This window comes from Nomascus leucogenys, chromosome 4 (genome assembly GCF_006542625.1).
Source record: "Nomascus leucogenys isolate Asia chromosome 4, Asia_NLE_v1, whole genome shotgun sequence".
Classification (NCBI taxonomy): Eukaryota; Metazoa; Chordata; class Mammalia; order Primates; family Hylobatidae; genus Nomascus; species Nomascus leucogenys.
The window spans coordinates 121,829,526-121,856,219 of NC_044384.1; the positions used below are offsets into that span (position 1 = coordinate 121,829,526).

At 35.9% G+C, this 26,694-nt stretch overlaps 1 protein-coding gene across 7 annotated transcripts in view; it reads right to left on the reverse strand.

The window, feature by feature from the left end:
* Positions 1-26,694, reverse strand: part of RBMS3 (RNA binding motif single stranded interacting protein 3) — an 864,792-nt gene that overhangs the window by 426,538 nt on the left and 411,560 nt on the right. For all 7 annotated transcript variants that reach the window (XM_030812232.1, XM_030812235.1, XM_030812230.1 and 4 more), the window contains exon 4: positions 19,224-19,315. In XM_030812232.1, coding sequence (XP_030668092.1) covers positions 19,224-19,315 — 92 coding nt within the window. The remainder of the gene's footprint in view (positions 1-19,223; positions 19,316-26,694) is intronic.

Sequence of the window (26,694 nt, forward strand, 5' to 3'; positions counted from 1 at the left end):
GTGACCATGTCAGAATGTCTACCATCCTGTAAGCCAAGTAGTGATCCATACATATTTGCATAAACCTTGATGGGAATCAGGTTCCAAATAATAGGGTCTTTAAACATCAATTATATGACAATGCAAAGGTACTGTTATTACACCACTGAGTGTGTGGTGAATAAAATCTAGGAGTGAGAAAAGACTGCCATCCGCTATTTAATTTATCATTAAGCAACCTAAAGACTTAAGGAATAGACGATCTGCAACCTCACAGTACTGGAGTATGATTCAGCAAAACTCCTACTTACTAAGAAAGGTCAAACTCTGTAAACTGTGAGTTTCACCAAAGCTAGGGTGATATAACTTATAAGATATGTATACACTTCCAAGGAGTAAAAAAAAAAAAACCTACCTTGTTTCATATCTTAACAAAGCCAGAAAGAGGGGAAAATGCAAGAAGACCACATACTAAGGTCAAACTGCTCTATCTGACCAGGTTCTAAATAGTTGTGATGATCTTGTTGGAAGTGCAATGAACAAGTTAGCAACATTGGTATAAAAGGACATAAATCATCAGTACTAGCATTCTTGACGTGGTACACTACATCCATCCACTAAAATCGAGTTAGGCAGAACATTAAAAAAGGGTCCCAAAGCTGTACTGTTTCCCTGCCTTGTAGAATCTGAACTGCCAAAGTATAATTGAAATTCATTTTTATCCTCACAAGTTCATCAACTTATGAAATAATATTACATTATCTTCCATTTCTACTTTTTCTGTATTCTTTTGGATAACCCTTGCTATCTGCATTCACTCTCAACCTCATTTCTTTTTCTATCAGGATCTACCATGAAGTACATGAAGTATGTAGGTGGTTCCCTAATCTACACTATAATCTGGGATCATCAATATTAAGAGCAACATAGAAAGTTTATAAATTTACTTCATTTAAAATTCTGGAAAACTCAAAGGAATTTCCATAGTATTATTCAATATTATCCTGTATATTGAAATGTACAACATTTCATGAGGAATTGCCGTTGTTAACAGGGTACACAACCTTCTGCTGGTGCACTGACCTTTTTACTAGCCAGTCAATGCCTATAATACCTAAACAATTGTAAAATGTTTCATTTTTTCTTCAGTTTAAGAATTTTTACTCTGCACAGGTGCTCCCTTTAATCCATAACTTGTTTTCAGATTGTATGTCAAAGAAGAAAAAGTAAAGGAGGATAAACAATTTACAAAAATATAAGCAGAATAAAATATTGTGCTTGAAATATACAAAGAAGGAATGGAACCATAATATTCAATGCAAGTTACAAAACAAGCTATGAGAAAGTTATGGTGTATGAATAAAAGAAAGAAAGTCATTGTAAGATTTATTTTTGCTTTATTTTGGAAGAGTATGTCAACATATCCAATATGCCAACAGATATCTCAAAGCATCTAAGGTTTAATTGCCATCATTCTCTAACCCCATTAAAAAAATATGCTGGCAGACAAATGCCAACCAAATTTCCACTCCTCTAGTAGTCTACCCCTGGAGGAAAACTAATGATCACTAACTGCTAAGATCCACTGAGTGATAGATATTAAAAACTAAAGGAACGGAGCTGTTTCCTGAAAAAAAAAATTGAACATCCATTGCAAGTTATCCAGAAGCATAATCATATATGGTTTCCAACTCTAATTGAAGGAATTTTTAGTGATCAAAGATTTAATATCTGAGCTCATTTGCAGGTACTGTAGTATGATATCTATTTTAGTCAATTGGTTTCTTCTTTCCCACGACATTTAGTTGCCTAGCCTCTGAAAGAGAACTAACTTGCTTTGAGACATTCAATAAAAATCTGAGAGCCCACCATGTGCAGAACCCCACAGGAAGGATGACGAGGAACCAGGCATAGATTCTGCCTCCAAAAGGAATAGCATCCAAGGACTAAACTTAAAAAATAGAAGTGTCACAAATGCTTAAGATTGTACTATGATAGAAGTTTAAAAGAAAGGAGGTACAATAACTACAAATGTTAGTATGACATGCCATTAAAGATATTAAAAATGCTGTTTCCAATAAGTAATCATATAGTTTCTTGTCACTTATAAGATGAAACATTATACACTCACAATTTTATTGCTAGTTACAATATGTAAAAAATAATTATGGAGAGCAAGAAAATTAAGATTGATTTTTTAAAAATGCAATGGCAACAACACAACGATCTGGCTTTATTATGCCAAAATAGGGTTTCTCAACCTTGACATTATTAACATTTTAGACCAAATAATTCTTTATTGTAGCAAAAATGAGACACTATTTAATGCACTGCAGTATGATTAGCAGCATCCTGGCCTCTACCCACCAAACAGATGCCAGTAGCAACTTGTGCCCTAGTTGTGACCACCATAAATGTTTATAGATGTTGCAGTTGAGAACCAGTGCTCTAGAGAGAACCACTCTAAAGCAGTGGTTCAGGTGTTAGCTTCAGTATTAACATAGTGGGCAGGTGAATGTACACCTCTAGATAACTCTTTACCATGTGTAATAATTTCCTATTTACTTATCTGCACTTCCCTATAAACCATAAGTTTCCTCAGGTCTGGAATTGTATCTCACTCATTATTGGTTTTCTATACACTAAGCACTCTATGCATATACTTTATGCTGAATGAATCAATGAAGGAAGCTAGAAAGAAAGGAAACAGAAGAGGGAGGTAGCTGAACTGACCAATGAAGTGTGGAGGGGCTCTGGCATGCATCATATAGTGTCAGTGGATGCCAGTATTAATTTTCCTCTCAGTCAAGAGAACCACAAATGTCTCCAAACATTGCCAAATGTCCTCTACGGTGGGCAAAACGCCTCTAGTTGAGAACCAGTGTTCTAAAAGATTGCACAGAGAAGGTTTCGACCTTGTTATAAAAGGAAATATGAATTTTGCAGTACTTTCTTTGTCCTACTCAATTAAAAAGAAAGAGCTCTAATACATTAATGGCTTTGGAGTTAGACATGAGATAGGATACTGACATCCAGTTGGCTGTATGATTTTAATAAATTAGGCTCTTTGAGCTTTAATTATTTCATTTGTAAAACTGGGACATTAATGACTACCACATAGAGTTATTTCATTCAACAAGTATTATTACTTGCTACTTGCTGGAAAGGCACTGTGGTTGGTTCAGAAGATATACAGTGGGAGTGGTAACAGTTATGATCTTTGCATTTATATTCTATAGTCTAGAAAAGCAACAGTAATCCAATAGTCTCCCATATAAAATTTAAATTACAAATTGTCACATAAATCCTATGATAATGAAGAAGGTTCTATGAGAACAGATGAAAAGGGGAACGTGACCTAGAATTGGGTGTCAGTAAGATTTTCCCAAGGAGCTGCCCCTTGACCTTGGGCCTGAGGGAGACAACGTGTGAAAGCACAAGTCTGTCCTGATATCTGGATACTCTGTAGATAATCAATGAATGGGAGCAATAGGTTATAAATAATCATCACTGTCCCTAACAAAATTAACGGATAGGAATAAGATGTTAAGCAAAGTGACACTGTATTTAATATCTTTATCATAACAAAAAGGTATGCATAATTCACTTTATAGAATTCTGAACTAAGATAATAGTTGTAAGAAAATTGTGGTACTAATAATGTTGATGCAAAAAAATAAGTTCTTTTGGAGTATAGAATGTTGGTGCCTTTAACATCTTTATTTTCTGGATATACAATTTCCCATTGTATTTTGCATTATGGTTACCTTCTTCAACTAGAGAACAACAAGGATTAGCACATAGTCCAGTTAATAAAACTCAACTATTCCACTGCGCTAACAGTCCCTACGAGAACTCCCAGCCATCAGTTAAACAAATCGTTTGGCTGGGATTGGAGCATTTACCATATGCACAAGTTACTAATTTCCTGGATGTTATCAGCCATTAGCTGGTTTCCTGTGTCCCAGTAAATGCTGAGGTGAGAGCCTTGACTGCCAAGACTGAACATTTCAGACATGGGTCCATGGACCATTTCCTCCATCTAAGATATAATAACACTCTATATTTGTAATTCTTCTGTCAAATGCATGTGGAAAATGGCCAGAAAGTTCAAGTGAAGGAAAATGTGTAAAAAAGAAAAACTAACTTGTGTCAGTGTACCGTGCAATTATGCTGGCAAAACTCTATTAAAATTTGGAGGACTCAGTTGCCTGCAGCAAGAGGAATATGAAACAGAACTAATCACCAGGAAACTCCCACACAGCATTTAGGGATTTACTTAGAGATCAGACTGTGTCTAAATGAATGACAATTGTCATTTTCTTCATTCCTAATCTACAAATGCTGCTTTCTGCCTAATCAGAGTTCCCAAGGTGGGGAAGGAATATATATGGTCCCTCTTAACTCTACTCAAAACCTCACAGCCTATGCTCACGCATAAGCAAATGTCACCACTGTCTCCTCTTCTATTTTATCTTGGTGACTTCAAGACATAAATTAAAAAGTACATCATCAAACAAAAAAGACTGAGAGTCTGAATTAAATACTTAAGTGACCAGAGCATTTTGTCCCTCACAGTATTCTAATTAATGGCTTATTTAATGTGCAAGATAGTGTGACAACTTTGTTTACAATTAGAAATCATTTGCGCAGTGAAACATTAGAGCAGTGAAACAGGAGGGTAGTCTGTTTTTTAATATTCGAGGATTACTGACAATATTTTATTAAGGCAAACACATGTCCCTTAATTTTTAGAATGCATAGTGTTCACCATTTGACCTTGACATATCACTTCATCATACTGAATATTTCTTTACGCTCTCTTCCAGCCCAAAAGTCTGTCTCTATATGAAGACCATTTGAAAAGTTTCAAGCCTTTATAAGTAATGTTATTCATTATCTTAGACATCCTTTAGAACCTAACATCTTACCGAATAGAGTAGGAGGGCCCCCCAATTTCATAATTTCAAAGATGACATATACACTTTTATCATTTAGATTCAGCATAAAGAATTATATGAATTTCATAGTTTCTGTGATGGTTATTAGCAAACATCAGAATTACATTTCCTAAGTAATATGTGCTCAAGAGACACAGCATTGTGTAAATAATTTTCATATATTTATATGTACTTATATATTTATACATCTTTATTATGTAAAATAACTAATAAATATATATTTTATGTTACACTATTTTATTAGGATGAACTCAATTGTCACAATCAGTACCTAATTAAAGAGGCTGATTTGCCTCAGCATTTGATCAACAGAGTTCCATCACTGTTCATGCTCTGACAATCCATTAACCAGTACATGCCATGTGACAGGTTTGGTTTCTGAATAATCAGCTAGGTAACTTTTTATAGATCACATTTATTATCTTTTTTATTATGATATTGTCATTTTTACATTACAAAGTAACCAATGTTCATTCTAGAGAGTTGGAAAACACAGATATGATTATTGAAGAAAAAAATCACCCCACTTCCCTACCTACAGAATTTTAGTATGACTTTTACTATGACCATTCTCCCCTAAGATTGAATATGCTTAAAAAAAAAAATGCTATTTAAGTGATGGCAGCAGTTGATGGCTTTGCCATAATTTTCAAGCTAATACACTATAGAGACTTTGTTGAGCAGGATTATTTCTGGCTATTTTATGTTGTTCAAATTTTTATCATTTACAATTCATGCTACAACAGAGCGTGATCTGTGTCTTAGTTAGTTTTGTGTTGCTTAAAATAATATATGTGAGGCTACATAACTTATATTTTTTAAAAAGAGGCTTATTTAGCTAATGACCCTGCTGGCTGGAAGACTGGGCATCTGGTGAGATCCTCAGGTTGCCTCCACTCAAGACAGAAAGCAAAGGGAAGCCAGACTGTGCAAAGTTAACATGGCAAGAGAGAAGGTCAAGGTGGCAGCCTCTTTTTAATAACCAACTTTTGTGGGAACTAATAGAGCAAGATCTCATTTATTACTGTTAGGAGAGCACCAAGCCATTCACGAGGGATCTACCTTTATGACCCAAACACCTCCCACTAGGCCCCAACTCTAACACTGGGATTGAATTTCAGCATGAGGTTTGAAGGGACAAACATGCAAATATTAGCATTCTGCATCTTTGATTTTTATTTAAGGTAGGTTTCTAGAAGGAAATAAACAGTTCAAACACTAAAATTAATTTTCAGAAAAGTCAAACCAATTCACATTTCCACAACAATTAGTAACTTTATCAAAATATCATTATTCTATTTAACTAGTGTACATTTGATAGTAAAAATAGTATCTTGGTTTTTTATTTACATTTGTTTTTCTACTAGTAATATTTATGATGATTTATAATGTGGATTTTCATATGTGACTTGTATGCTTACATCTTTTTTTGTTTACTGTATTTGTCTTTTAGTATATTTGCTGATTTGGGTAAATATGTATTAAGATCAGTTTTTGCACTTCAAATGGAGAGTCTTTCTGTGCTTCACTCAGAAGTCTGAGTATACAATTTTGTGGTCATATCTTCCATAATCAGCCATCATTATTCTATCCTCTTCTGAGTTTTGACGCTATATTGAATTATACAAAGAGCTAGGTTTTGTTCCTTTTTAGTTAACCAAGCCTCCCTGCTACATGAATGTTTGTACATTTTTATTTTTAAATTTAGCTACGATTCTAATAAGCCTACATACCTGTGGACATGTGTCTTTTCATGTTGATTGGAATGTGGCCAGTCCTTTCAATCTCCATGAAAGGATATGTCATCTCTGGAAAGATGTCTTTAGTTTCTGTATTTGCTTATTGCTTCCATTTCAGCTATTCTTATTTCTTCTTCTGGATGATGTACTCACTGTTACGTTAGACCTCCACTCACTTGTTTTTTTCTATTTTCTTTTTATAGATTTTTTTTTTAAGTTTATGTGGGTGCATAGTAGGATTACATATTTACAGAGAACATGAGATATTTTGATACAGGCATGCAGTGTGAAATAAGCACATCATGGAGAATGGGGTATCCATCCCCTCAAGCACTTATGCTTCAAGTTACAAACAATCTAATTATATTCTTCATTTTAAAATGTATAATAAAGTTATTTTTGGCTACAGATACCCTATTGTGTTATCAAATAGTAGCTTTACCAAAAAAAAAAAATCTCCACTCTCTGTCCACCATGTCTTCTCTCATTCTTTTGATAATTTGACCTTTATTTTCCGCATACTGGGAGAGCTCCTTTAATCAGTTCTTTAAGACATTAATTTGATTTTCTGTAGTGTCAATTCTGCCCCAACTGTCACCAATATGGAATTTAGTTCTGTTACTGCACAATTTTTGTTCTTTGTAATACTTCACTTCACTTAGTTCTCTTTGCTCCTTAGCTTAATGTTTCTTCATTTTGCCCTATTGAATTTGCACTCAAGCTGGCTTCCTCCTTGTAGGTTTTTGTTCCTTTTAAAAAAAAATCTAAGTTTATCAAAAATACAGTTAAGCATTAGGTATTACAGGGGAAATGTTTTTAAAATATGCATTCTCAGATTGTGCTCTTAGAGACTCTGATCTGATGGCTCTTAGAGGGAGGTGGGGAGACAGAAGAGAAAAATAAAAAAGATGATGAAGACACCTCCTCAAATGAATCATACTCAGCAGGAATGGTTGCAATATCAGATGCCTATATTTGACAATATGATATGGTTGATATGTATTTGTGTGTTTGTGCATAATCTTATCTTCTAGAAGTTAAGCAAGGGAGAGAGAATAAGAAAAACAGGACTTTTGTATAAAATAATTAAGTATAGAGTAAAGAGATATTAAGAATCTCAATTTTGCTCTAAGATTTTATCAGTAATTATAAAATCCTTGAGTGTTTCTGGAGATCCGTTGCCTATTAACCTTGGTCTTTCAAGGGTAGTCGTTGATCATTCTTTACTGTATCTTTGCATATTTCATGGGGAAATTGGGAGTGGCTTCCTCGGGAATATATAAAGCCAGAAGCTGGGTAGACACTTTTAATGATGTTACATTAGCAAATCAATATTTTCTGGGAATTTAGAACACAGACTTTTGTGTGCTGCAAGCTGGAATCCAATAAACTTAACTTTGTTTGATATTGTATCTTTATAAGGTAGTGGCATTTCTTACATTAATGTCTAACTATGGATATTTCCGAAACCAGGCACCTAACAATACACTGGTAAGTGTTCGTCCACAAGTAACACGTCATTCTTCTCGTGGAGTGTGATTTATATTTTTTAATGATGATGATTTTAGTAATGTATATCATCTTACAAGAAATTTACCTTTGAATCAGAAAAGAGTAAAATTCATTTTGTGCTGGTCTCATCAAGCAACTTTGTTCAGTTACCTTAAATATGAACACCAGGGAAGACAGTTTATCTTTGATATATGAATATAATTTCCAAATGGATCCTTAGGCTAAAGGTAACTCATGAGTATGAAAAAATGAGCTCTTGGTATTGCTTCATTTAAAACTTTATTTCCTTTATAGAAAGGTATGATATTGCTAATGTCACTTTCACAGAAAAGTGAAAAAAAAATCCATTTCAATAGGGAAAAAAAGTCTGGTTTTGCTTTGAATTTTACCATTTTTCTAAAGTTGAATATTTTCTTAAGTTTGGAATACTTCTTAGATATGAAGAAAGAGTTAATGTGCTTACAGATAGTGGAATATAAACTCCCACTGATTTAGCCAGCAGACTCGATAAGTTTCATGGTGTGGTTAAGTCATTCAAATAGCAGTTAAAAAGTGTGTCCTAGACATGGTGGGAAAAGAGGATCAAACTGAGTATGCTGCCTTCTTGTTCACAACACTCACATTTCTGTTTTGTTTTTGTGTGTCCACTGTATGCATTTGTGAACAGCTCTCACAAGTTTCCAAGTGATACACATCATAGTGTAATAAATATAGCATGCACACAAAACCAGAGATCACAGAGGCCTGTCATTCAAGTTTATTTATTACTTATCTTTAGGTTTCACTTTCAATAAAAGTCAGATGTGCTGACGAGCTATCAAACATGTTTTAGTTATTGTGTTATTGCATGGAAAAATTATAGCTACCTGTGATAATTAAATATCTTTTAAAAAACACGTATTTTGTGAATGTATGTGTGCATACACATGTAAATATATGCAAGTGTATACCCAATTTCTTTAAGACTTCTAAAATATAAGAGTTATTGGTCTTCATTTCCAAATTCTTGTCGTCTATTTTCTCGAGAAACAAAGATGTCCATCTTGTCCCATTTCACCAGCCAATAGTTAGAAGGATTATATTGAACCATTGCTTGTGAGCTCAGGAATTATGTCCTCTTGAATAATTGGTTAGGATAGTGAATTAAAGGACTATTTCTGTGCAAAATTCAGTTTGAGGTCACAAAAATGTATCAGAATTGAAAACCATTAAAATATAACCAGTACTGATTATTCATTTGTTCATTCCCATATTCATTAATTCCACAAAGATTCATGAAGCCCCACTATGTATATCAGGGACTCCAACAGATTCCGCAGTTCACTGATTTAATAATTTTATCCAGTCTGTTATTCCCTTTTAGAAATTCAAAAGCCAAGCTCCGCTGAAGAGACTAGAAACCACATTAGCAGACTTATGATCTCCTTGGAAAGAATAAGGCTTTGGAACCAGAAAGGCTTGCGTTCAAGACCACTTGACTATCTTAGTGGATGTGGGACATCCCCTATTTTTTCACCTGTACAATTGGAATAATAATACCTACCACCAAGGACCCTAGTAAGAATTAAATGACATAATAATTATAAAAGCACTTAACCTATTCACCAGCATAAGGCTGATGTTCAAGAAATAATTTCCTTTATTCCCTGCATCCTTCTGTCTGTCTTCCTTGCCTTTTTTCAGAATAGATATAGTTAAAGGACTTGAAGAGAGTCTCAAAGCACACCAGAAGTAAATTACACAGAAACAGAAGGTGGACTGTGAACCTCGGTAGTCTGTAGGTTTCTCAATGTTAAAATGTTCAACCTTTTAGCATAATTCATATATTATATAATTCTACCATTCCAATTCATCCAATCATTTTTAGAGTACGGTATAAAAATAAAATGCAGAAAGCAATTATAGTTGGTTAAAAGTTGGGGCCAGGAAAGCCAATTATAGTTGGTTATATAGTTGGGGCCAGGAAAGCTTCCACTGCTTCTATTTTCTTTTTTCTTTTTTTTTTTTTTTTTGAGACGGAGTCTCGCTCTTTCGCCCAGGCTGGAGTGCAGTGGCGCAATCTCGGCTCACTGCAAGCTCCGCCTCCCGGGTTCACGCCATTCTCCTGCCTCAGCCTCTCCGAGTAGCTGGGACTACAGGCGCCCGCCACCACGCCTGGCTAATTTTTTGTATTTTTAATAGAGACGGGGTTTCACCGTGGTCTCGATCTCCTGACCTCGTGATCCGCCCGCCTCGGCCTCCCAAAGCGCTGGGATTACCAGTGTGAGCCACCACGCCAGGCCTCACTGCTTCTATTTTCTTATGGAAAGATAGTGGTGTAACACTCCTGGTCCTTCTCTTACTTGTCCACTCACATAATACTTCCAAATGGGAGAAATAATAACTCACCTGACTTGTGAGTTTGAGAGCAAGAGCTCAGCAAGAGTGGCTCATTGCTCTCTCCCTTATCCTTGGGATCTATCTGCCAGTAGAGAGCACATTCACTATTTCCTCCTAGGATCATAAGAAGTAAAGATCTTATCCATGGGTGGGGAGACACATGGTTGTCCGGCACTCCTTGTGACTGAACGGCTAAACCAAATTTTGACATTGGCTATGGAAAGATTCATTTTCCTCACAAACCTAAGTCACATTTTCCTAATGCAACACCAGCAGTCATACAATCAATAGTTTTCTTATTTTGACATACTTCTTTGTCTTTTTCAATGGGATCAGAATCTACGTGGGACAAAGCAGTGCTTTTAATTAGGCACACCCCATGTACAACAATGGTGATTAGAGAAAATACCTTTTCCTTTCAACTTTAAGAACAAATTATTAAAGCCATGAATGAAGACTATTCATTATTCGGTTTTCTCAACAGTACATCAAGAAATGAGTAATTGACGGAGATCAGCCTGTGGACTCATTCTCTTCAAAGAGGCAGGATGAAGGTGTGAAAGTGTTGATGTTTCTTTTCTTTCTTTTTTTTTTTAGACTGAGTCTTGCACTGTCGCCCAGGTTGGAGTGCAATGGTGCAATCCTGGTTCACTGCAACCTCCGCCTCCTGGGTTCAAGTGATTCTCCTGCCTCAGCCTCCCAAGTAGCTGGGATTACAGGTGCCCACCACCACACCCAGCTAACTTTTTTGTATTTTTAGTAGAGACAGGATTTCACTATGTTGGCCAGGCTGGTCTTGAAATCCTGACCTTGTGATCCTCCTGCCTCGGCCTCCCAAAGTGCTGGGATTACACGTATGAGCCACTGCGCCTAGCCGATATTTCTTATAGGTTGAAAAGAACTTGAATTCCACACATATCCTTCAGTAAGCAAGTGCCTGGTCAACTAGTAGGGATCCCAGTTTAAGACACTGAGGCAATTCTTTCGTTGATTTTTGTTTTTGTCCAATGCTAGGAAAGCAGAGAATTTTACTAGTATACATATGCACTGTTTCACTTAAGATGACACAGTAGAGTCCTTGCAAAAGCAGAGGGTAGTACCCATAGGCAGATTATGGAAATCATTCGATACAAGCTAATACAAATATTTAACTTTAGATGAGTCTGCTTTAAAAACTTCAAATAATTAATGAATAGGATTAAGATCAACCCTGACAATTTCAATATTGAGTTTTGAATCCCTGCATTCAGCATTTGGATCAGGAAAAAAAATGAGCCAAATTGACATAGCCAGCAAAGCAGACATTCACAAATATTTTACAGACATGTAGAAGACCAGCCAATAAGTATTTCTTTTCCAGAAAATTTTAAAATTTCCAATCATGAGAAAAATAATACTTATATATTTTTAGAGAGATCTGTCTGTTGAAGATGTATCCCACAGGAGCAAATGATACAAATATTCATTTTAGGAAATGAGATAGAGCAAGGTTTACATTACATAGCATCAGTCATTCAGGAGTAATGAACTATGTTAAAAGCGACATCAGAATGCTTTTCTTTAGAATCACAGTTATTTAAAGTGCATTCCACAACTGTAGAGGAGGGTGTCTTGTCACATTCTTACACCCACTGGTACAATAGAACAACACAATTTGAAGAAGATAAGTGTTGAAATAAAAATTTACTGATCAATTAGAATTTGAGTCACATGAAAAAAAATTCTAAACAGTGCAATATTAGGATGACTTGAAACCAGACAACTCCCACAAAAAAGGGGGGGAAATGATGGTAGTTTATGCAACTCTTCTATTATTATGAAGATGCAGGATACAGACAATAATAAAACCCGAAGATGCTATCTCACTAAAGATTCTGGTCTATTTTAAATTACTATAGAAATTTTTCATAACTATCGCTTAAATATAAGTATAGTTTTCTCCTCTCATTTCTTTTAGATACATGTTCAAATGTCACATGATTAGAGAGACTTTTCCTGACCACTGTACCTAAGCTACTACCATCTCCACATCCTATTTAACCACCATCTCCATCTCCTATTTTGTAACTGTAACTGGTTTTAATTTTCTTCAAACCAATTGTTACAATCTAATAAATTATATCTCTTTGTATAACAGTTACTTTTTGTAATCCCCTATGTGAACTTCATGAAACTTTGTTTGGCTCAGTACTATGTCTGTAGCAGGTAGAACAATCCTTGTGGATAGCAGGTGTTCAACATAAACACGTTGAGAAAGTAGGAGAATGAGAGATTCCTGCTTCAATTCGAGCCTACAGCCCTTGTCCCCATGGGGGAAATATGGGATACAAGCAAATGATAGCAGATAGGGATCTCTGATCCTTTGATCTTATTGCAAAACAAACAAAAAGACATGGACATTATTCTAGGAACATTAGCATGCCCAGATAGCTCTTGTCCATCACTATATAAAGTATTGATTGTTTCCCACCCAGTCTCAGGAAACATCTCTCGAGTCGCCTGCTCAAGTTACCCTGGAACAATGCCTCTCCTTCCTACATAAGGAGCCCTTGAGAAGCCTCTATGTTTACCAGGAGGCTCCATCCCACTGTAGTGACCAATAAATATCAAATAGCCTTTTTCTTCTGCTTTACCTAGGAATGATAAAAACAAAAACTACTAATACGATCTTATACTACAGGAGTGTGGCTGACAATGCCTGTCATATACCTGTGCATTCAGAAGAGTAGCTTTGGTAGACAACAAGCCACATTATGAGGCCAATAGTTGCACTTTGGTAAAATGTTCTAGAATATTCTATTGAATATACCCTTCTTTTTTTTATTATACTTTAAGTTCTAGGGTACATGTGCACAACGTGCAGGTTTTTTACATATGTATACATGTGCCATGTTGGTGTGCTGCACCCATTAACTCGTCATTTATATTAGGGATATCTCCTAATGCTTTCCCTCCCCCCTCTCCCCATCCCACGACAGGTCCCAGTGTGTGATGTTCCCCTTCCTGTGTCCAAGTGTTCTCATTGCTTAATTCTCACCTATGAGTGAGAACATGTGGTGTTTGGTTTTTTGTCCTCGTGATAGTTTGCTGAGAATGATGGTTTCCAGCTTCATCCATGTCCCCACAAAGGACATGAACTCATCATTTTTTATGGCTACATAGTATTCCATGGTGTATATATGCCATATTTTCTTAAACAGTCTATCATCAATGGACATTTGGGTTGGTTCCAAGTCTTTGCTATTGTGAATAGTGCCACAATAAACATACGTGTGCATGTGTCTTTATAGCAGCATAATTTAAAATCCTTTGGGTATACACCCAGTAATGGGATCACTGGGTCAAATGGTATTTCTAGTTCTAGATCCTTGAGGAGTCGCCACACTGTCTTCCACAATGGTTGAACTAGTTTACAGTCCCACCAACAGTGTAAAAGTGTTCCTATTTCTCCACATCCTCTCCAGCACCTGTTGTTTCCTGACTTTTTAATGATGGCCATTCTAACTGGTGTGAGATGGTATCTCATTGTGGTTTTGATTTGCATTTCTCTGATGGCCAGTGATGATGAGCATTTTTTCATGTGTCTGTTGGCCGCATAAATGTCTTCTTTTGAGAAGTGTCTGTTCATATCCTTCACCCACTTTTTTGATGAGGTTGTTTGGTTTTTTTCTTGCAAATTATACACCCTTCCTTAATTAACTAAAAGTCTTCTACCGGAATATAACTGATACGGCTTCACTGTGGTGATATATTTTGTAAATTCATTGTGTGTGTGTGTGTGTGTGTGTGTGTGTGTGTGTGTGTGTGTGTGTTTGAATTTAAAATATTTTCTTTTGCATATTCCTTGATTTTGACTTTTCATCTTTTTATATTTCAAGTAAAAAAATCCACTGATTTTTTATGTTTTTTTCCAAAGATAACTACTATCAAGGTCATTGATTTATAAGAGAAGTCCTTTCCTCTGGTCCCAATCTAGTTTTCTGCCATGGTAGATATAAGATTTTTATATTATGCCTGTCAAGCTATTTGACATCCTCTGGGACACTTAGTCTCTTTTGTGATTGCTTAACTGAGATTTACTCTACAAATCCCACTGGAAATGAATCACCTTTGGGAACTGTAATGGCAGTCTGGTAGTACACCAGATGAAGTCTTATCTGAAGGCCCTGAGAGGGAGTGACTTCTTTTCTGCAGACATTTCCTCTAGAGTAAGATATACTGTGTTTTGTCATATTTGGAATTGACAGAAAGCAAATAAGAAAGATGCCTGTTAAGCCTGAGATTACTCAAGGACTGGCTGGTAATAATTCATGACTGTTTAATATGTAGACCCATTCTAGTGTCTCTAAATATATCCAGGAAAAGCCTCCAAAGCTGTGCAGTTCTCCAGCAAGGCCTCAATGAGGCCACAGAGAATAAGGGGGAAGTAAGATACCTCTGGATGACAGAATCAGGGGTTATGTGATTGGATGACCAAGGAACTTATTGCACTGACAACTCAAGAATTCTATTTCCACCTAGCAGGATTTGATATGTATTTGAGATCAATAATTTAGGCTTGCTTCCCATTTTCTCCTTTCCTAAATAGTCATTTTCCTTTAAGTGCATGTATTCTGTTGTTTCTGTGTCATTCTACATTGTGGGAATTCAGATGGATAACTTCTCTTTTAAAGGTATGACTTGCTGAGCTATGAGGAGGAGCCATGGGCCTGTTGGAGATAACGGAGTCACCAGATGCAATCACAGCTTTGAGGTGGGTTCCTTTTGGGAAAGAATGAATGCATGCCACCTAAAATGTATGTATGCATGACACCTTTATTGATGTCATGGATGCTGGATAGCCAAGGGGATGGACTATTCTTAATTTTCTCTGCTGCACAGGCAAAGAAGTCAAAATACTCATCATTTCACACTCTCTTAAAAGAAAGCGGGAAACCATATGACTCAGTTTTGGCTTTTGAGTTGTAAGCACAAATTGCTGATTTGAGATTCTGGAAAAGCCTTTAAAAGGACAAAATCAGCCATACTGCTCCTTCATCTATTTGCTTTTTTCCCTTTTTCCTGGATTAACTGTGGATACAAGAGCTGGAACTTTAGAAGCCATCTTATAAATGTGTGACATAAAAGCCAGGGATAAAAGATGGCAGAGCTGCCTTGATCCTTGATGGCACCCCAAAGAATTGGCCTCCGCTGTCTATCTATGGCCTTCGTCCTACATGAGTAAAATAAATATCTGCAAGTTAACTTATTGTTAGCAGGGATTTCTTCACTTTTTTTCATGCTTATGGAGACACATATTCCTTGGCCAATAAGTTTTTTCTCTATATGCTGAAGTTGCCAAGAACAGTAACAGCTGAAATTCATAGTCTGGAGCTGTAGCAATTCAGGAGATAGAATAAATGTTAAACATTCAGAAAAAAAAGAATTTTTATTCAATCTTCATTCTCCAATATTCAGTACCCTGCCCAGACAGAGTAGGCAATAAAAATGTTTGCTGACTGATGCTACTTATTATATATTTTAAAGAAAATAATTTGGAATGACACACATTTAAAACATGTATTAGGATTTATAGAAGGTTTAGTAGCAAATTTGAATTAAATGTATAACTATATTTATTGAATAACTTTTACTAAATTCTTACTATGATCTAGGCTGTATGCTAAACACTTAATGTATTTTTTTAAATTCTCACAGCAGTTCTATAACCTAAGAGTTATTATTAGAGAAGTTCAGAGATATTTAAGTAACTTAGCCAAGGTCACACAGCCAGGTGGTACCAGAGCCAGGATTCAAGGCCAAGTTTACTTCTCTCCAAATCTATGCTCCTAACCACTATGTATTACTAAAATATTCTGAATCTGATTTCCTAAAAGAAACATGACTTTTGAAATAAAAAAAAAAACTCCTTTGTGGCAGAACAGTAAGTATACAGAAAAATGTTCATCTACGTTAATGGTAATTCATTATTAATCAATTACCACTTCCTGGGTAACTTGCTATTGGTTGACAAATCAGTTGGATTTTCCATATGCGCACACTGGAATAAGCTAGCTAAATAAGACAATTCACTTGGAGAGTTTTATGTTAGCTGAAGGTTACTATTGGGAAACTAGAGTATTTGTAATATTTTTATTTTGAAATCCTGGAGTCATTAAAATGTGACACCACAACCTGCACAGTAGGATATTGATAAGAACAAGGATGCAAGAGGTGATTCAGTAGATACTTAAATGGCCAAAAATATAGTGCAGGTTTCACACACCCTGCAGACTGCAGGTTTATATGATAATAAATAATAGTTATCACCAGGACAAAGGAGGAAAATGCCATGAAATCCAATAGCTCAGTGAGAAATCTGCTAATACAGGTGGTGGTCAAGCTTGTCCTATTTTATTCTCAAAGGGAGCCTATTTATTTTCTTATAGATAGTTAAATTACAGAGTCATTCACTGCTGAAAGTTTTCCAGTAGGCAGATATGAGTCTAAAGCTAAGAGAGTAAGAATTAACTTCACAGGCAGCAGAATTGATAAGGTAAAATCTTTGCGCAAACTACAGAAATAAAAGTGACTTTAACCATTCCAATTAGAATCTCTTTTTTTGTACAGTGGGCATGAGCCAATGGCCAAAATGCTGGCTGGAAAAATAATCGTTTTAGGAGGTCTTTAAAATATTTCCCCAAATCAAACAGCCCTCTGACTAGGTGAGATATCAGTGATTAGAGAGAGAGAATGAAAGAGTCAGAGGGTGTGTGGGGGTGGGTAAGAGAGAGAGAGAAAGAGGAATTCTCGGTGCACCGGAATGCTGGGAAACTGAGGGAAAATATTCATAATGGTTCCTCAGTAGTTATAAAATCAATGTCAACTTTCTTTTCCTGTTACACAAGATGGCAGTGGTTTTTATCTAACAACTAACTATACATATTCTGAGGACATTTGAAATGGTGGAGATTATGCATGCTGTTTTCATTACTTCTAAAGTGCTACAATCTGCTAACTTCCAGATTTGGGAGTTTGCCAATGGAATAGATCAAGAAATTCCAATAACAACTTTTTCGTTAAACATTTTTATATTCATTTTCTTGGAAGTAGGTGTTGCCTTCAGTCCAAATTCAAGTTACTTATTTTACATACACCTAACAGCTACATTTCATCATTTGTTTTGTGCATATAGGAAGTCACTACTTAATGCCATTGACTCTTTGCCAGGTAACCTTTAAACCAAGACATGTATATAATTTCCTTATTAATTAAAAATATTAACTTCATCAATCTTAGTCCATGAAAAAAATCCAAAGCTTCCAGGCATAATCTTGATGAAGAATACATTACACAGATGAAAGAATTCAAATTTATTCTGCCTTGAACAACTAGTCGTGTGTCATAAAGGACAATGAGTTCACCAAAGTAATCTATACGGGAAGTGACTTGCAACAAAAGGTTAACAGATACGCTCTGTATCAGTTTACTAGAAGACAACTGACGATGAAGAAACCAAATATCTTACCTCTAGTTACTTGAGGTCAAAATTGGAAAATGTTATCAAATAATGTTAGCAATCTCAACAAAATCCAAATAACTGAAAATTTGACTACTTTATCATTATATCACTCAACTCTTACAGAATCTAGAGATAAATAAGTTCACTATTTTCAATCAGAAAGAATATTTAAAGACTTGGGTTGCAGGTGAATAAATCCTAAATGGCCATCATTTTAAAGCAGACATCTAACAAGCAACCATGTTATAAACAATTGTTTTGACTTTTTATCTAGAAATATTTACAGATTTACAAGACGTTGCAAAGATAGTACAGAGAGATCCTATGTATCCTTCATGAGGTTTCTACAAATTTTACATGTTATATGATTATACAATATCAAAACCAGGGAACTGACATTGGTGCAATACGTGTATATAGTTCTATGTTACTTTATCAGGTATAGATTCTTGTAACCACCACTGAAATCAGGATACAAAAGGATTGTAAATAATTTAACTTATTTTCTTAGATAATAAAATATATTACAGTTTCAGGTAGAAGGTTCCAGAATACGTATTCTATTTAACAATACTTAATTATTGAAAATTATTAATATCTAAAATTATCTTAGAAAACTCTATCTATAAAGGCCAAAGTGAAATTCTAGCAATACAGACACAGTACACTTCAGTTAAACTCATTTTCCTGCACAGATCAGACAATCCCATCATTCAACAATCAGCTCTCCCCAGCTAAGAGAACGCACACTTTTTTTTAGCACACAGTTTATCAAAGACAAGTTGCTGATAATTCTACTACTCCAAAACTGCTTACCAGTAGAAGTCCCAGACACACACACACAGACACGCCCCACCTTTCTCAAGCAGAACAGAGCACTTCACAGCTGTCCTTAAATCTCTAATGAGGTTACCATAACAAAAGATACAATAATAAATATACACAAAGAAACAATGAAATAAGCCAGACAGATTCCCCTAAGCCAAACCTAATGTGGAGTTTCTTATTTTCCCTAACAAGAAAATATAAACCAAATTGTTGCAAACTGCACGTTTGAGTGAGCTCAGAGCAAAGAAGAAATATTTAATCTCTCCTTCCTTCCTCCTTATCTCTCTCTCTCTCTCAACACACACCCCTAAACATCAATCTTACCTTAGCCATCTGTGCCTGCACGCCATTTGCCTTGAGAGATGCTACCGCTTTCTGTGCGGCTGCAGGACTGTCAAAATCTACAAAACCATAACCTGTGAAAACACAAAACCCCCTTGTTAGTATTCACAAAAAGCTGAATCTCTATCTGAACTGATGAAGTATAAGTTTACCGATAGACTTGCATTTGTTTCTTCTGACATATTACCCTGTTTGAACATTAGGCTCTTAGACTAGTGGTCCTTAACGCTTTGGGAGAGATAAAATCATAATATCTCTAGATATAAAATAGTAACTCTTATTTTCTAGGCATTGTTTTGGAGATTGGGTGTACAATCAGTAACCCAATTTAACCTAATTTGGTGGGTAAGGAAATAGACTGTTTAACTGTGTTCTTTCTTCATGGATTATGGCAAAAGTGAGGTACACAAAATGCTGGAAAATATAGAAAATTCTCTCCCTAAAGTTAATTTTCAAAACCTCAAATATTGATGTTAACAAAAACCATGATAAGAACTTGCAAACAGTTATCAGCAACTGCAATAGTGCTTGGCACACAGTAGGCATTCAATAAACATATGTTGACTTCATGAATAAGTAAATGTTGTGAATGAGGGGTTTAAAACCTAGTTCCATTTGATTACTAAGCCCATGCTCCTCCATTATCTTGTCTATCTCAATGATAACATCTTAAATTATTTTGACTCTGACGGATCTGTGAAAAAGAATGATTAAATACATTAATATTAATGTTTCTTTTAAAAATAAGAAATACTATATTGCTTATTTGTTTCTAGTGTACAGTCTGAAAAGGGTATATGAGTTTCCTATGCTATTCTGATTGTGTGCTTGTGTGGATGTCTATATATGGTGAAAGCAAAGAAATAGTAAAACAGAGTCAATGAAAAGTCCATTTTGCATGTCCTTAAGCTAGCTAATAGTCCAAGGCTTAGCCTAACAGTAACGTTAACTGCCAAGAATATTTAATATAAATATTCAAGAGTGAGTATAAGGACAGCTTTGTTTGGCATGCTTAAAAAGCTCACCATATGTATCCTATACTTCTTCTCATCTGTCAGGCAGGGAATCATCTGTATTCTTATACTTATCTCATTTAGAAGTTTTGAGGTGAGCCACTGAAGCCAACCTACTAACCATGTACTGTGACACCTCCTCTCACCCCAAAATAACCAAAGAAGAGTATAAGGGAATCCAATTACCAAGTTCTTTTAATTAACTTTTTAATTTTTTCCCCTTGAATCTCGTCTTCTTTTTCTCCCTCCCAGCATGTTATCCTAAAATGAACTTGTTACACAGCAGTGTACTGTAAAATGCTCTTGAAAAGCTGGGCAGAGAAGCTGTGAAGTTTGTATTTCTAATCCAAAAGGAAGCCTCTTCTGTAAGTACTGCTAATTCTTCTCTTCCTACAAAATCAAACTAAATGGGTAATATAAGTATTACTACCCAGTAAGATGAGTAAGATAGAAAAGTGAAAGTAATAGTCAAGAAATAGGGTCAAGTGGAGAAGAAAGCAAAACTATAATCTGGATATCATCTCTCACATGCCAGTTGCTGCTATGCTGGGTAGTTGACACATTGGTACTTGCTGAAGTCATAATAACATCAGGTACTACTGACTTTGTGCCATAATACACATGAAGAAACTGAGGTTAGGGTAAGATGATCCAACTTGACTAGAATCACAAGCCACTCATTGAGCAGATCCAGGATTTGAAGTAAAGTCTGCATGTGTCCTTTCAAATACACCATACCATGAGTTGCTTTATATCCCCACATTGTAAACTATTCTAGTAGCCTCTGAAGCCCATCAGAGAAAGGACTCAATTCTTGAAAATTCCTTAAATGGCATGGAATAAAACAATTCCATATAAGATGATTTAATTGAGCTCATTTAATCAGTACATTTGTCAATGGAGCAGTGGATGAGTTAAGATGAGATTGAGATTGGAACCCACCTTGTACCTCACACTTTGGCCAATCTTCCTTATCCATTCATCGGCTCATTTATTCATTCAATAATAAAGTTCTATTTCAGGCACTGCGCTAAGCAAAGGGTATATAGTGGTGGGAAAAAACCTCAGTTCCCACTCATGCAACTAATAGTTGAGTTGGGAGATGGATAAGAAAAAATAACCACACAAATGAATATATAATTACAAAATTGCAGATCTTCCTTGAAAGTACATGAGAGCATATAATATCGATTTTAATTATTGATTGTTCATTATTGAAAGTTTTAAAGAAGCAGTGGTGGGAAATGATCTGCATTTTTAAATTGAGATTGCAATGTTGTGGGGGAGCTGGGAAGCTAGAATGGAATCAGGAGATGACTTAGGGGCTATTGCAACATTCCAGAAGAAAGGCAGCTGGCAATGAAATAGGGTGAAAGGGATGGTTTGAGTTATATTTTGGAGGCAGAATTAACAGGGCTTTGTAAATGGATTGACTGAACTGGAAAGAAGGAAGACATAAAGACATAGACAAGGATTACCACTGGTTGTGTTTGTCTGGTTGGTTTTGTTTTTGCCATAAGCCACTGGGTGAGTGGATATGTAATTTATTGAAATGGGAAGACTCAAGGAAGAACCAGCAGGGGAGAAGGAAAATTTAATTATTGGTCTGAGACATGTTGAGTCAGAAATGCCCGAGACATCTAAATAGAAATGTCAAATCGCAGCTGGATATATTAGGTTGGTGCTCAGAAATGGAGATGAAATTGGAAATATAGGAGGACAACAGCACAAAGATATAGATGTTATTTATAGGAAATAGTCAAAAATGCCCAGAGTAAGTATAAAAGAAAAAGGTCTAGGATTAGAATTCAAACAACTTCAGCATTTAGGCATTACATAAGAAGAAAAGACTGCAAAGAAAGCTGGAGAGTCAGAGAGGAAGAAGGAAATGAAAAGGCAATCAGATGTCTCAAATCCAAGGTAAGAAAGTATTCTGAGAAGAAGGGAGAGATCAATTATGTGAAATGCTACTGAGAGTTTGAGCAAAAAGACAGCTTCAAGATGCCCAGTGTCTTCAGAAACATGATGTCATTATCATGATTTGCTTTAGGCAAGTGGTGGGGATTGAAGCCTGCTGGAGTAGTTGAAGAGTATGAGCAAGATGAGGAGGAGGATTTTACAGGCCTCTTTGCAGTTATCTTGGCTGGGAAGAACAATTAAGAAACAGATTTAGCTAGCAGGGGATCTAAGGTCAACTGAGTTGTTTCTGTTTGTTTGCTTTAAGATAGGAGACGCTATGGTTGTATGTATGTGTGTGTGTGTGTGTGTGTGTCTATTTCCCACCTGATTCCAATGTGAAGCTAGGGTAGGAAACTGCTGAGTATTCATGTAAATTATTCAACAAATCGTTATTGACAACTTTCTACAGGACAGATACTGTTCTTGGCATTTTTGAATGTTGAATATTGATAGGAAAGATCAAGCAGATCTTTAATAGATTAAAACTTCAGGAGGACAAGTGGATAATTTATAGAATAATATTCCTGAGAGAGTAGAAGGCTGGGCGTATCTAGAAACTTCATGAAAGTGTTGCCCTTCGCCAGACAAGGACCCTCCCCTTCACCCATTGTACCTGGAACAAAAAAGAGCACTCTCCATTACCAGGTGTTGTTTCTTTGTATTACCCCAGATACTGGGACTGTACCTAACATCTAGCCTATGCTTAACAAATATTTGTGAAAATAAATGGAAAGCACGTTTAAAAAATGTTAACTTACTTCATGGAACTATGACGGGGATTAACTGATAAAAGTGTCTATTAATACTGTTGGGCTATAAAGAACACATAATGCTAAGTGGTCATGGTTCTGTTTCAGCCATGCTGCCACCCAGCAGGCAGCCTCTTATTTTATGACTCCCACCCTTTAATCTAGCGTGCCTTCTCTCTGGCTTCTTCTCTTCCTTTCCACCTCCACATGGTACACAGAATATTACAAAATCAAGACGCTGACCTCCAGGACTAAACTTCAATCTGAACAGAGGACGTTTCTGTGAGGGTAGGAGACACCCTGAGCTTTCTCTGAATCAGGGACGTTCTGGCTAAACTTTGAAAAAATGTACTTATAAAGAGTCATTCTGCCAGCAAGGAGAGAGAGGTTGGTCCTTCTGTGCAAAATATCTGTACTGATGGTTCCAAGCCAAGGGGGATAAAGACTTCACAAATAAAATTAAAAATAGGGGATAAGCTGCCAAATCAGAAATATTTCACTGAATTATGTGTTTTTCATATATACTCACTTTCACTAGTTACAATGGAAGTTTATGTAAAAATGTCTCAAGTAACACAGAAAAATACTCCCATTCTAGAAATAAACATTGCATTACTGAGTTTTACATGACAGCAGATACTACATCACAATCAGAAGAAAACGAAATGGGAGACTGCCCCTAAAGAATAATGATGCATTTAGCAAGGAATAAAGCCACTTCAATTTGCTTTCAATTTGTTTTCCTTAATGACAAATAATCAAGTCTGGGAACAGCAACCTCTGTACCCACGTCTGGTGAGGAGAAGGGTAAGGGGAGATTAGTTCAGCTTCAGCTAATAATGCTTTCCGGTAACTGCTAAAATCCTCAATACAACACTGGCAAATGCTAACCATCAGAAACTCTGGCCCAAGTGGCTGTAAGCCCACCCGTCTCACTCTCTCAATTACATAATTAAGCTTGGCAGCAGGTTCAAATGAATTAAAACTGAATGTCACTGTTTTCTCCACACACCCCTGTTCTTGTTTTTCTTCCTTGTCAGGGGAAGAAGGCCAGCAGTTCTGCAATTAGCGAGAAGTAGAGCAGTGAGAAAGAACCAACTCTGTGATAATTAGGTCATTTGCCAAATACACTCACTCCATTGGCAGATATAATCAATGCTTTCCTGAAATGTTTTAAACCCTGTGTGTTAATTTAAAGTTTTGCTATTTTTATTGCACTACAAGCCTGGTGACTTTAGAGAAAAAACTGTATGTATGTGTGTGTGTGTGTATCTATCTATCTATCTATCTATCTATCTATCTATCTATCTATCTATCTATAATGGAATTCTACAAAGAATAGTAGTGTCCAGATGGTTCTTATATTGTTTCCTTTAGTGCATTTGCTGGCAACATCTTCCCTGAGACCTTTGCCATTCAGTTGAACTACTGTGTGACAAACCATTTGAAATTTCATTAAATGTTTCTTTACCATCTTCAAAAGCTTATTTTATACTTCCGTGTTGCTGTGGGCTCCTTAAGTTCTCTATTTAAACTGCTTATTTATTTACCAACATTGGGATTGTTCTTTATGTGTGTGTTGGGGTGGATTGGGGCGAAGTAATGATAAAACTAGAACTCCTGCTTTAGATTTGCAGTGCCATCAACAGTGAGCCAAGGAGCCTTGCTCTCAGAGTGTAACTGCACACTAAATTTCACATTTGTATTGCTCCAGCTCTTCAGAATGACTGCCATAAAAGCTCACTTGAAACACAGATGGCTTGGTGTAGCACCCAAATGCTTTCAAAGACAATCCAACCGTGAGTCAAATGTGATTTCTAAACAGAATAAGCAAACATTTTGGCTAAGAATTATATATACATTCTGCTGAAATTCTACTTAAGTTTAACAGATGAAGATGTTAACAATGAATCACCTTTCCATAAATCCTTTCCCACCTTCCATTTGGGCTTAGCAATATTCTGTAACTGTTGTCTGGGCTCAGAATAGGATGACTGAGTTGCAGGGAGAGAGGGGTGGTTTGCAGGCTGCCTGGAAGTCTGGTGTCACTTAGACTGCCTCCATGCCTCTGTATTTCTGCTAGATTTCTGCTGTATCCCTAAACTATTCAGTTATTGCTGACTATCTTTCCTTATTGGATTGCCTAGTTCTTTGCATTATGTGATCACAGAAGATAATGAAATAACAGCATTGATATATTTATTGCAACTTTTCTCTTAAAACAACAAGAAGACCTACTCATTTCTTCAGTATCTTCTTTTGTATCCATTTACTGTGAGTGATCATTATAGTAAAGCCAGGATACCACAGGGGAACCAATATGACAGCCATGTGGTCTACCTTAGATTTGTGAGAAAATAAAGGCAAAAGATAGTTCCTGCTGAAAAGCAAAAGCCACAGACAAAAGGGCTTACTGTGAGAAAAATTCGAAGACATTATAATCTGAATCACCTATGCTTTCAAATATCTTAAAAATATAAAATGAAGGGAGTTGATACAGAAAAGAAACCACATATGGACTGCCTGAACAAGGAGGGTTGCAGCCTCAGACACTTAGCAAACAGAGGAAAATAACATGGGTAACAATATCCACTGTACAGAAAACAGGTTGCTCCACTGGAGTCCCCTCATGTTCCAGTTTAATTGCCTAAGCATTCTGAAATTTTTGTGCCAGAAATACTAAAACAAGACATCAGCTTTTGGAATAGGAATTTGCCTATTATTAGTGACATTTTTTAACCACAATATGATCTTCTTTTTATTCTTACTATTATATTATTAAATTTACTAAGCACCTACCACATACAAGGAAGATAGGGCCAGATGCTGTAAGGAAAACAAAAACTCTAACATGGCTTTTCTTGACAAAGAGTTTATGGTCTAGTAGAGTTGATAAATAAATTTAAATGCAGTGGAATTTATGTTTAAATGGCATATAGACACAATTGTCTTCCTATTATTGAACTAATTTTATACCATATTGTATGTATGGCTTAGGGTGTAGAGCTCTGGTCAACAGAGCTGAACAACTGAGCCAGGTTCCATTTAATAAGTGCCATGACAGTAAAAGTATCATTATTCTAAATTTATGTATATATGTATGAATTAGTCTATCTTTCTGTCTCTCAGTTTGTTTGAAATTAAGTATAAGATATAGAGAGTAATCACTACCATATAAATTGTGGGAAAAAAAGTGTTAGTATTTTAAAATGGCAACTGTTTCTTCCAGGTGGGGGAAAACTCAATATATTTTGCACACAAATGACAAAAATAAGGACTGGGGAAAAGGAATAGGTCCCCAATGGTATTTCCTAGCAGAATAAAACAATTACAAAGACAGAGAAATTCAGAGAGCAAAGTATTTAGTAGTATGGCACTTGAAAATGGAAGACTTTCTCATTCCATTTATATTACACAAAAAATCTTATTAAACTAAACACAAATTCAAATCCCAAAACTCACTTTCCTCTTCACCATGTTCAATTGATTTTTAAATGAGAGAAATTGCTTCTTTATACTGAATAAGGTCAAAATTAGTATCAGAATCATTATTTATGAGCTTAGTGCAGTCACTATGCTTTATTGAGATTAAAGAAACTTACTGATTTGCCAAGGACCAACCATTATTTTATTATAATATTGCACAGATTAAGGAGCAGCATACTTGGCAGTAAATGGGCAGATTAACCTCTGTGAACCATCTAGCAAAGCTTTGGTTTGCTAACAGGCAGT